Raw genomic sequence first — 12,802 nt, forward strand, 5'->3', positions numbered from 1 at the left:
TTGTTTCTCTTGTTTATTGTCCTTGTGTGTGCAACTCATTCAACACTTTTTTCTTTAAAAATGTCATGCATGCATCACTCAGTCCACAAAGCAAATTATCATTCATATCATGCTGTTTCAGGAAGCAGATAAACTTCATATGAAGGATAAAAATAATCTTTAGCCATTATAAATGCCAGTAAATCAGACCCTTACAATTCATCCATTGAGAATTATGAAACATAAAGTAATAATGAGCAGTATTATTCAATATTATGCACTTGAATTCATCAGCTTTGATATTTGAAAAGAAATGTTTCATTCTAGTAACTGCCTCTAGCCTGCACTTCCTTTATAGCAGTAGCTCTCAATCGCAGGTCTGTTCAGATTGGGTTATAGACAGGAGGGAAATACAATGCTAAATTTAAATAATAAAATGCAACTAAACATAATTTTGAATAAAGGATAGGCAAAATAATAGGCTTATTAATTAAATATTTTAAAATAATAGTATTATTTCAAAAGGGAGGAGAAAACACTTCCCATTTCTTTTGTTGTTTGTAAAATGCAAATGATAATACGACCCTGTCTACAACAAAAAATAAATATGGTATTGTGTGTGGTTGCCACTTGATTTGAAATGTAAAATTTGGGTCCTGAAGCAAAACCAGTTAGGACCAACCAGTTATACTCTATAACTCTATAAACACATTTTCTTTCACAGTGTTAATCCTAGCAAAAAAGTCAAAAAAGCTATTTTTGAGCATGAAGATTGCATCATGGAATAAACTTCCTTTTTCCCTTACCATTTAATTATTCAGGTCAAATATGACTTCCTGTTCGATGTCCACCATACCAGTTGCTTGGAAGTATGGCCAAGCCATCAGCAGAGGAGAGCCTATACTACCTGCCTGTCAGTTCTTTTTTTCATGGCCCCGTTGGCGACCATAGCCTTTCTGTATTGGAAGATCATGAGAGAACTTTGGGGCAAGCACAAAGTACATGACGTCATGTTTCAAACTCTCCCGGAATCTGAAATCAACAAGATTACCAGGTTAGTTAAAGGAGTAGTTCACCCAAAAAACCTCATGCTATCACAGATGTGTATTACTTTCTTTCATCTGCTGAACAAAAACGCAGATTTTAGAAGAATATTTCAGCTCTGTAGGCCTTTACAATGCAAGTGAATGGTGACCAGACCTTTGAAGCTCCAGAAATCACATAAAGTTAGCAGTAAAAGTAATCCATATGACTCCAGTGGTTTAATATATGTCTTCTGAAGTGATGCAATCACTTTGAGTGAGAAACAGATCAATAGTCCCTTTTTACTATAAATCTCTAAAAAAAATATATATATTGATCTGTTTCTCACCCACACTTATCGTATCGCTTCTGAAGTTACAGATTAAACCACTGGAGACATATGGATTACTTTTATGCTGCCTTTATGTGATTTTTGGAGCTTGAAAGTTCTAGTCACATTCACTTTCATTGTATGGACATACAAAGCTGAAATATTCTTCTAAAAATCTTTGTTCAGCCGGATAAAAAAAGTCAAACAAATCTGGGATACATATCTATATACATATACATATACATATATATATATGTATATATATATGTATATATATGTATATATATATATATATATATATATATATATATGTATATATATATGTATATATATGTATATGTATATGTTTATATATATATATATATATATATATATATATATATATGTATATATATATATATATATATATATGTATATATATATATATATATATATATATATATATATATATATATATATATATATATATATATATATTTATCATTTTAAGAGAGTATACTGATGTACAAGAAAACTACGCAATGCTTGCCAAGTCCATTCACCATAGAAAAGAGTAAAAAACATGTAATAGTGTCATTGTTATTTATAGCTAGACTACAAAAAAGGCTGAATGTTGTCACATGGATAGCTAGGTGATGAGATCTTGAAACATGGCTTTGCCAGTAAACAACTCACACTTTTGTTTGCCCATTAGATTCAGGGAATCATGTGCTGTTTTTGAGAGGTCCATTTAGCAGTCACTTTTATTGGCAGTAATACAGTACTCATCAGTGGTTCACAACCTTTTTGACTCCAAGGCCCCCGACTGTCCAAGACAATATTTGAAGGCCCCCTCACCTGAAACTAGATGTGTCTGATTAAAATAATTAATCATGGATAATTTTTTTTTTTTGAAGTTTGAGAAAGAGTCTGTGTATTATTTGTAGGCATACATCTTAAAGTATTTTTTATCATTTTAATTAAGTTGGATTATATAAATTATTTTAATATTTCTTATTTTAAATTAATTTTAAGTCATCTTGAGACCCCCTTGGAAGTGTGCTGAGGCCCCCTAGTGGGTCCAGGCCCCCTGATTGAGAACCACTGCAGTATACCTTGATGGTTGTTTTCAGATGAGATAATCTTGGTAGGTTATAAATGAAATACTGTTTGACTGGCACCACCTGTGTTGTGCAACTGTATGTGCTCTGCTGTTACATGTGACATGCCTGTAACAGTGGCTCTCATTCTCAGGAGAAAAAAACGTGCCATAAGAATGATGGCCACCGTGGTGCTGCTCTTTGCTTCCTGCTGGGCGCCCTTCCATCTGGTCTCCCTCCTGCTCGACTACGGTAACATAAAACATCTTGTGCAATTCTCTCTCCTTTACTGTTGTAAATCACTTTCATTTTTCACAGTAACTGACCACAAAAAACCAATAGCTTTTTTGATGAACAAAGGGAAATTTAAATTGCTATTTGCTGAAAATCTTGCCCTCTATCATAGCTCTCAATTCTCATTCGTATACATTCAATTATGGCACATAAAAATGTTTTTGGACACTAAGTTGGTTTTCGTATGTCTTGTAACCGAAATCGTTGTGCCATTTTTGCCATCACACAGTGGGGTTATGAGTTTCATTCCATCTGTGAATTTGTATGCATTTTTTAAATTTTTTTTATGAGTTAATTAACCAAACATGTTTGGTTTTAGTTTAATTATTATTAGTATTTTTATTCTTGATCGACTAATTTATTAACTGCAAATAATCAACAATCGATAATTCATTAAACATCCTAGTAATTACTCAACTCAACTTACAGTAAGTGCAGCAAATTGCACCCAATAAATCATTCACAATTGGTTGAAACCTTTTTTACTTTTTGCAGAATTATGTCCAGTTTCTCCTGCAACTATAATGCATTTTGTGGTAAATCATTCAATGTTTTCCATACATCTGACCTGCCCTCTCTGAACTCACCTTTCCAAATGCAAGGAATAGAGCTATTTAATGCCAGTTAAGAGCAAGACTATAGTGACTTTGTCCATCTGCACTCATACACCCTTCAATACTGGAAATGAAGCAAAAAGCATTATTATTCCATGAGTTTTGCAGCTCTTATCACTCCTATGGCCTCTCTTTACACTCATGTATTGTACATGCGTGTTCTGAGATTTACTTCACTATTTATGTTGTTTTTATTACCACAGCACAATATTTTAAGCCTTTTTTATACACCTGAACATCCTTGGCTTAATTATCAGTCTGCCTAGTGTTGTGTCTACTTCACGCTTATCTACACAACACACCATGCATAATTTTAAGTGAAATGACATTCATAAATATTTGCCTGAAGACACATTGTGTGGAGCCTCTTCCATATGGAAATTAAGGTTTTAGAGAATGGGAAAAAAGCAATATGGAACATAAACGTTGTGTATCTTAATTATCAGCATAGACACAAAAGGTGTGCTGTAAGTCTCTTCAGATTGACTATAACTTGACTGTGAGAGATAAAGATTCATTCCTTTTGAGTTTTTTGAATTAATTTTAGATATTCATTATGGTCTTTGTCCATTTTTGCACTTACTGAAAGAGGTCATATCATGAGTAATCTAATTTTCATATATCTTTTGAGATAAGAGAGCTAGATGTATTATGAACACATACTATAACTTTCATAACACAAAACTTCCTCCCTAGTCCAAAAAGGCCATTTACTGAAACTACGCTAAAAAACCCCCCAGCTTGTTCTGAAATCCTTGAATTTCTGACATCAGAAACACAAACTTTAATATATGACAATCTATGTCCACATTTAGTGTACAGAACTTGGCCCGTCCAATCACAGTGAGGTAATAAGGAGGTAGTAGGATAAATACTATTATTCCTAAAAACCAAAACAACTCAGTATATGAGTACAATGTGGATTAGTCTGCCAAAACTTGTGTTGTTCCAGACTGTGTAGCACCTTCAGCTCTGCATATCCTTCCAAAAGATCCCAACTAGAGAAAAAAAGCAGCTAAAGTTGAATTAAGTCTGCAATCACTTCAACAGTTTATGCAGCATATTTCAGTACTGATTGAGTGTGTTTACATGCACAGCTATACACTGATAACTAAAATCAGCTTTTTAACCCTCCAATGGGATTCATAAATGAGCCCTACCATTGGTCCTCCCAGTCATTTTTGACCAGAAATTTGTTAAAAAAAAAAAATATCTTTTGGATGATGATTCCATTTATTCCCTGAACAATACAATTATGCACTTCTGTTAAGATTTTAGTCAGAGCGAGAGCAAGACAAAGGAACCCAAAAGCAGAGAAACAGTTCAAAGAATTTCACAATAAATGTCAACTTAAAACTGTGCTGGCAAAGTAGCAGATCCCAGCACCGGCTGCAGTAGCAGGGGGAGAAGTTTGTGGAGTGGGCAGATAGAAAGAGTGTGTTTGTAGACAAGTGTATGTGTTGAAGTCAGGAGCAGATCCATAGGAAGTCTCCGTTGAAGCGTAGTGAGGTGCCGAGAACAAAGCCCAGACGATTAGTAGGCAGTCATACTCCCGACACGCGGGCAGAGATGAGGAATCCTCCATTGGCAATACAGCAACAAGAACAAGCGTACAGCAAGCTGGAAGGTAACCACACTCCCAACATGTGGACAGAGACAGGTATGCGGGCAGAGACAGGTATCCAAACAGATACATGAGACAGCACTAACTAGACAACGAGAGCAAGGTTAATTGCTTGACATCAAACAATAATCTTGCGAAGACTGTGAGAACACACAGGGATTAAGTAGGGAGTGAATTACAGTAGAACAGGTGTTGCTAGCATGCTAATCAGTGGCATGATCAGGGTTTCCCCCGGGAACAATCAATGTTCCCATGGAAACACTGATCATGCATGCCGGCTTTGCCTGCAAGACATGAGGGAGAGAGAATAACAAAACACAGAATAAACTGGCAAACTCACCGGAGCCTTTATTTTTATCTTATTTACATGTAAATTTCTCAATTTATGAAATTTAGTGTAGCAAAACCTACACTTTTTCAAGTTGAAACAGGAAGAAAGCATGAGAATGTGACATACTGCATATTGGAGGCAGATTGCTGCAATCTGGTGAACAAAATATAAATAACATGACTTGAAAATCATGCTGTGACAATAATAGTCAGAAGAAAGCTGCAGGGTCTCCTGAACAGTCAAGTGTTTTGCCATGGTGCTGTTACAGAAAGAACTGTGGCCACATTTAGAACTTAGAGCTGTGGGAAATGTCTTTGTTTCCATAATATAAACATGCAGTGTTTTGTCTAGAAGGGGAGGCACCTGATCTAAGCATAAACTTTCCCACAGTGGAAAAGGTATACTTGCATACACTGGGGTCACTCAGAATTTATATTTGATCCTTGTTTTCTGTGTGTTTGCATGAGTGTGTGTGTTGTGTGTTCTACCTTCTGGCTGTGTTAGTCTCACCCATTTATTTCTGTGTGTGTGTGTGTGTGTGTGTGTGTGCGCTCTACATTGTGGGTGTGTTATTGTCGCACCCCCTCATTACTGAGTGTATGTGTGTTTTGCATTGTGGCTGCTTTATTGGTTTTATTTGACATATTTAAAAAAATGCTCTTTGTTATAGTCTCACCAGTTCACTTTTGTGTAGGTGTAAGTGTGTTTTGCATTCTGGATGTTTTATAGTCTTACCCTTTAATTTCTGTTTGTATTTTCTGCATTGTGGCTGATTTATTGATTGTATTTGACACAAAAAAAGAATAATATTGCTCTGTGTTATGGTCTTTCCCATTCATTTTCAATGGTTGTTAATTTTTTTTTTACCACAAACACAAAAGGTGTCTTTTTTTTATTTTTATTTTTTTACGACCACTAAGACTTATTGAATCATGCCTACATTTTTTTAACTGTTTTTTTTTTTTTTTTTTTTTTTTTTATGTTCAGATGGCACGTGGAGGAAAAGTCACCAAGTCTTGTACCACTCAGATAAAGGAAACCATTTTGTATTAAATCAGCAAAAGAGTTTCAGGTCAAAAATGACCAAAGACTATAGGAGGGTTAAGAAAGGCAACAAAAAAAACTTACATGAGATTTGAAATAATCAGATTATTCTCAGCTTTGGACGTCAAAATGTAAATGTATATGCACATAACAGGCAACACTTGCACACACTGGATAAGCCGGTAAGAGCGCATGTTTAGGTGTTTATATGCAACATGAGATCTGGATAATAGGCAAAATTCAACTTATGCCGATTGTTTTTTGATTGCATCGTTTACAGTATGGTCTTAACACGATAAAGTTGAATAGTTTTAGTAATTTACTTGACCTTACACCATTTTCGGCTTATTAAGCTTAATTGATGTAAGAATTTGGGTGTAAACTTGCTCAATGTTTTGTGAACTTGTCACAATGTAATACAGGCTTTGCAAAGAGGCTGCTATGGAAGGATGGAGCAGTACAAACTAATAGACCTGAAAGCAAATCTGCAGCAGTAATTTATAGATTAAACATAATTTTTTCTTGATTTGTGGTAAAACTGACTTACACTTTTGTTACAACTGTTCTCACACAGGCCAGCTAGACCTCGATCTAGACTCCGAGTTTCTCCTGGTCAGTGTGGTTCAAATCCTTGGATTTAGCAATTCAGTTTGCAACCCTGTGGTTTATGCTGCCCTCAACACCACATTCAAGAGGGATTTGCTGGCTCTGCTTACCAGAGGATGGTGCTCCAGCGGAGGTTGCTGCTGTAGCCAGGGTTCCTGTTGGTCCTGGAGGACTCACAAGCGAGTGGGCATCTCAGCAGTGGAGTCAGTCGAACCCAGACAGGGCCTGGAGAGGACAAGCGGAAAAGGAATCATTAGATCATGGAGTAAATTGGCATGGGAACTGGCACCAGAGAGGCCTACATCCAAATTGTTCCCCAACATGAACCTGCTTAGCACCATCAGACCCAAAACTACCTTCAGTACTATGATACTAAGTGTTATTGACCCACCACATACAGACAGCACCTCTGGATCTGACCAGCCTCTAACAGGGATGCTGGATGAATGAATGTTAACAGGAGATGGCAGTGATACCTGCCCACCATGGAAAGTGAAACAATCCCTGTGTCTGGCTATGCGTACTTCCATTCTGCACGGTATGCAAAACACAGTACGCCAAATGAGTAGGATGTTAGAATACTCAGTATTAATGATACAGTAGCTGAACAACACCCAAATGACTTACTGCATCTGCTGAAATGTACAACCATTGGAAACTTTACTATGCCATAAGGCCAGGGGAACTAAGGAGACGTCAGATTCAAAAAGCTGAAAATAAAAAATGGCAGAGAACTATGAGTCGAGCAGCTCTTTTCAAGTTTTCATGGTATCAAGAAAGCAGTTCCTCATGGTTAAAATGTACATTGTTACACATGTATTTTTGTATTAGATTAATCTAGTTAGATAAAGGGAAAAGGCAAATTCAATGAGCGGTGTCTTGAAAAATTGACATAAACAGTTTGAAGCCAGTAGATGCAAATGATTTCACCTCAGGACTTGTCAGAAATGTTGTAAATTTGGCACAACACAAATCAAGGCACTGGAAATCCCACATGAAAAGCATAGTATGACCCTGCCAGCAGAAACATATTGCCCCGTTCTGGGAATGTAATGCATGATGTGGATGTTCAAACAGGAAACACACATCCAACAACTTGCGGCTGCCAATCGTCAGAGATTTGAAGCATGAGTTGCTCAGTGCTACTTTTAGAACTGAGGCTATATCTGCACATTAAGTATGACGGCGAGTCACTAGTGAAACAATTTGAAATAATCAGCTTTTTTGTCTGTGTTAAAGATAAACAAAATTGTGAAGACCTCATGTGAACAAGAAAAGACCAGTTGCATCATTTGACTTGGGCTCTGAACAAGCCAGAAACATTTTCTGTTGAAGCAAGCAAGTCCATGTTTGTAAACATTAATTTAAAGGGATAGTTCACCCAAAAAGGTACATTCTGTTATCATTTACTCTTAATATCACATTTTTTGTTCCATGGAAGAAAGTCAAAGGTTTTTGGAACAACGTAAGGGTGACAGAATTATAAATTTTGGGTGAACTGCCCCTTTAAGACTTCAATGTAACTTCTAGCAGTGAACTCATTGTGTTCTGCATTTTGCAATTCTTTATTTCTAGTCTTATGTAAATCTGTTTTTTTTTTTTTTTTTTATCTTTTCCAGAAGTGTGTGCAGTGTCTTGTCTTAGCAAATATGGTTTATATGTCCTTGGATGTACCTGAAGTTTACAGGAAGTTTAGAGTTTATTCAGCAGGAGCATGCATAGCAGTTTGGAGGTACTCAGTTGAGTGTGGATGCCACAGTCTCTATTAAGCCATCAAAAGTAGATTTATAACATGTCAGTTGGTTAGATTGCTATGGGCAATGGCACACTATTCTACACTTCAAAAAGCGTGAAGGTAGATGCAGGTTGCTTGGGGAGGGGACGTCTGGCACCCTGACAGTTCAGCTCAAAATTACATCAACATGTTGAATGTTAAATTTAGAATTTTAAAAGCTTTCTTGTGTAAAAGATTGCATTTTAAAAGATTGTTTGTCTCTTTATTTTATTAGTAATTCATAAAAAATTTCTAAGGAACCTGGATGATTTTCATGATTATTAGGAACATAAATATCTTGGATTGATTGAAATATTACATTCCTTTGAATGAATTGATGGAAACATTGCTTGTCTTTGTCTTAATAAAGTCCTAAATGTCAGTTCCTCCAACCTTTAGATACTGTGGAGTATTTTCCTCTATTAAATGAAAGCCTGATTAAGTTTTTCTTTGCCTCAGTATGTCGGCTCTGAAATTAATGAGCAGTGTATAGAAATGATTAGCAGTGTATAATACAAGTTTTAAAAAGGCAGTAGATTGCATAAGACATTACTTTATTGTTAATGATTTTTATGCAGTCACTGTGAAATCTGATGTTTATACTGTAGGATCTTACATATTTATTCATGTATTTGTTTATTTATTTTTACATAGTTTGTGTATTTTACCTAAAGACAATCTAAAAAGCAATGTTATGAAAAAAAAAATTATGTTCCCTCTGTCAGAAAAAACAAACAGACATTCAAAAACATTTTACTGAAGGACAGTGAAAACAACTTTACGAAGAAACTACCATGTTGCCACTTAAGTGCTGTTTGGATCATTTCACAATTATATATATATATATATATATATATATATATATATATATATATATATATATATATATTGTTTTTTATTTTTTTATTTATTTTTTTTTTTTTTTTGTACAGGCATGAAAACTTCACCCCAAACTGCAACTCGTGGGTGTGCAGTTGGCATTTCCCCAATGGCAAAGCTGCTGGGCCATCGCGATTTGCATGGAACAAGGGGAAGATTTATCTTCGCCAGTGACCTGTATGGTGGGAGTGCCTCAGACAAGGCAAAAACAGCTGGCTGTGAATTCTCCAACATCTACAACCAGGTGATATGGTTATGGCAGACAAGGGCTTCACAATTCGGGACATTTTGCCAGAGGGAGTTTTGCTGAACATCCCGTCTTTCCTTGTCAATAGACATTTCACACAGGAGGAAGTGAACAATAACAGACTAATCTCCAGTGCTAGGATATATGTGGATCGTTCCATTAAGAGGCTGAAATTGTTTTTCATTTTGGACCACATCCCATACAGTTCAGAAAAAATATCAACAAGACACTGAAAATATGTGTGTGTCTTACAAATTTACAAACACCCATTCTCCACTAAATTGAACGAATTAACTGATTGTCAATGTACGTTGAACATTGTTGAATAACACTGATTCATGCCTGTTAAGGGAGAGACAGGTGTGCTTTGCACCATCGTCTGACTATTTGTTTTGCAGAAAACTTATTTAAAAAGTAATACCAAAAATGTTACTCTTTTTTTTATTTCCAGAAACATTTTTGTCATAAAACATGTTATTGTGTGAAGTGCCAAAACTTAATTTATTATTACACAATTAATTCAAAGGACATTAGTTCAGATCATGAATGCAGGGTAATTAAAACTGTAAAAAATGAATCAGTGGGGTTGTAATTGTAACAAAAAAAAAAAAAAAAAAAAAAAAAAGAATATTTTCAACAAATTATTCTATGTTTGTTAATTTACTTTGATATTTTAAATAACCTACTTAATACCATTAGTTGCAAACACGTAATTTTTATGGTTAAATATTGTATGTATTATCTTGAGTAATCTCTACTAGGCTTTATAGGCCTGTGGATTTTTGATATATTATTTAAGTTACATTTACTTAAAAGGCTTGACTATTGAATTTGAATGATACAATTTAGTTTAAACAGATGGAAACACGTCTCTACAGTAGACTTTGTCATGAGATACATGCGAATTTAAAGTAATTGGAGTGTATTGTTGTAACGCTAAGTGATTGTGCACAGTGTGCGTGTGTGTGTTTCCTCTGGGCTTGCCGGGTTGTAAATGCATGCGTGCCAGACACACAGCGGCAATGTTGCCAACTTTTTTGTTTTGTTGCTAGATTTAGCAACTTTTCAGACTACACTAACAACTTTCTTTTCTTTTTTTTTTTCAAAAAGCACCTAGCAACAAATGTAGGTATTTTAAAATTTATGTGGCAACTTTTAGCAACTTTTGAAAAGTGACTCAAACGATAAAAATGTGTATCTTTTTTTTTTTTTTGCACTCTGTCACATCTCAATCACAAACTCAATCTCAACATACAGTCTGTCTGGCTGCAAAAACACATTGTGAATGACAACAGCTAGCTCAATAGCCAGGCACAGAGGCCACAGCAGCAGCAAACATTTTTAGCTGACTGCAGCAGCAATAGCATGCATTCCTAATTTTTTGGTCAAATAATTTAAACACATTCAGTTCAGAGTACAATTGTTTGGTTAGGAAGTCACAATAAAAAAAAAAAGACGAATTTAGAATTTCTTAAAAGTAGCATTAACACTCCGAAAAGGGCTAATGTTACTACATGCTAGTGCACTCACTGCAGACAAAACTTAAGCTTGTCTTGAAAAAGGTTTTCAACGTTTTATTTAAAGACATACATTTATTTCTCTGGTGATTTGTTTGCTAAATTTACTTGACACAATTAAACAATTCAACAACCACAGTTAAAACCCAGTTAATGTAGCTGTTCATGAATGTTTGACCTTAAAGAGACTTTACAACATCAATCAACATGTCTCAAGTACAGAAAAGAGTGGGGTCTGTACCTGAATTTAAAAGGTGGCTGAAGCCAGTAATTGGGGATGACTGTTGGGCATACTGTGCGTACTGCAAATCAGATATGCTTGCAAAAATGTATGACATCAAAAAACATTGTACTACAGCAAAGCATATAAATAAATCAAATCCATACAACCCCACAAAGCAGTCTACATTACCACAGCTAGTTAAGAAAGTGGATAACTGCAAAAGTGCAGAAGCTAATATGGTGATGGCCATTGCGGAGCATTGTTCACTGCTAGCATGCGACCATTTAGGTATGGCTTGCAAAGCTGCATTTTCAGATTCTGTGGCAGCGACAAACTTCCAAATGCACAGAAATGATTAGGGGAGTATTGGCTCCATATTTTCTGAAAAGGATAACATCGGATGTGGGGGATGAGAAGTTCAGTCTCCTTTTGGATGAGTCCACTGATGTCAGTGTCTCAAAATACCTGGGTGTGGTGATTCGATATTTTAGTGCTAAAAAAAGAACACTTGTGTCCACATTTCTGGGGCTGGTTGAATTGGAGGCAGGCGATGCCAGATCAATGGCAAGGCGATAGTTGAGTTTCTTGAAAAGTGTAACCTTAAAAAAAGAGAATCTTCAGGGTATTGGCACTAGGGCTGCCCCCTGATAGTCCACCAAACGTTAGTCCATGAGAAGAGTCTTGGTCGACCAAGTTTTGATTGGTCGGTTGGTCGCAGAAAAAACTCAACATAAAAACGACGAACACCGTATTACCGCTGGTTGGACGCTAGGTAGTACTATGGGGTAATTTTCGTTAAGCAGGGTTAGGGTTAAGCCTACACAATAAAGCAAGACACCTTGATTTTAAACTTAATTTATTATTTATTTTAACTAAAAATTAAAATGAAACTGGAAAAGAATAAGTGCAATTAAAATGTGTGTTGTTCAACTTTTTGAAAGATGGTTTTACAACAGTTGTCAACATCTCTGGCAAAGAACCTACTTCATCTGTGCATTTTCTACAGGTCAGGTATTTCGTTATCCGGGAAAATACATCATGTGTGTGAATAAATTCGTTTTGTTCCCTCCTTCACGGTATATATATATATATATATATATATATATATATATATATATATATATATATATATATATATATATATGTATATTACATTGGAAACCCCCGGGCTGAGGGATCGGTTAATATTCTTGCTTTGGTGATTTTGCATTGAAAATTAAATTAAATTATTTAAAAA

The 12,802-nt window shown here is 35.5% G+C and overlaps 1 protein-coding gene across 1 annotated transcript in view; it reads left to right on the top strand.

Annotated features, from left to right (window-relative positions):
* The window catches only part of LOC127428627 (pyroglutamylated RF-amide peptide receptor), a 28,248-nt gene extending 19,266 nt beyond the window's left edge, over positions 1–8,982 (top strand). Inside the window, exons 5-7 of the mRNA XM_051677091.1 lie at positions 801–1,033; positions 2,567–2,664; positions 6,894–8,982. Of these exons, the coding sequence (XP_051533051.1) occupies positions 801–1,033; positions 2,567–2,664; positions 6,894–7,375 (813 nt within the window). The 3' untranslated portion in view covers positions 7,376–8,982. The remainder of the gene's footprint in view (positions 1–800; positions 1,034–2,566; positions 2,665–6,893) is intronic.
* The last annotated feature ends 3,820 nt before the right edge of the window (positions 8,983–12,802 follow it).

The sequence above is a fragment of the Myxocyprinus asiaticus genome, chromosome 38 (assembly GCF_019703515.2).
Source record: "Myxocyprinus asiaticus isolate MX2 ecotype Aquarium Trade chromosome 38, UBuf_Myxa_2, whole genome shotgun sequence".
In the NCBI taxonomy this organism is placed as follows: domain Eukaryota; kingdom Metazoa; phylum Chordata; class Actinopteri; order Cypriniformes; family Catostomidae; genus Myxocyprinus; species Myxocyprinus asiaticus.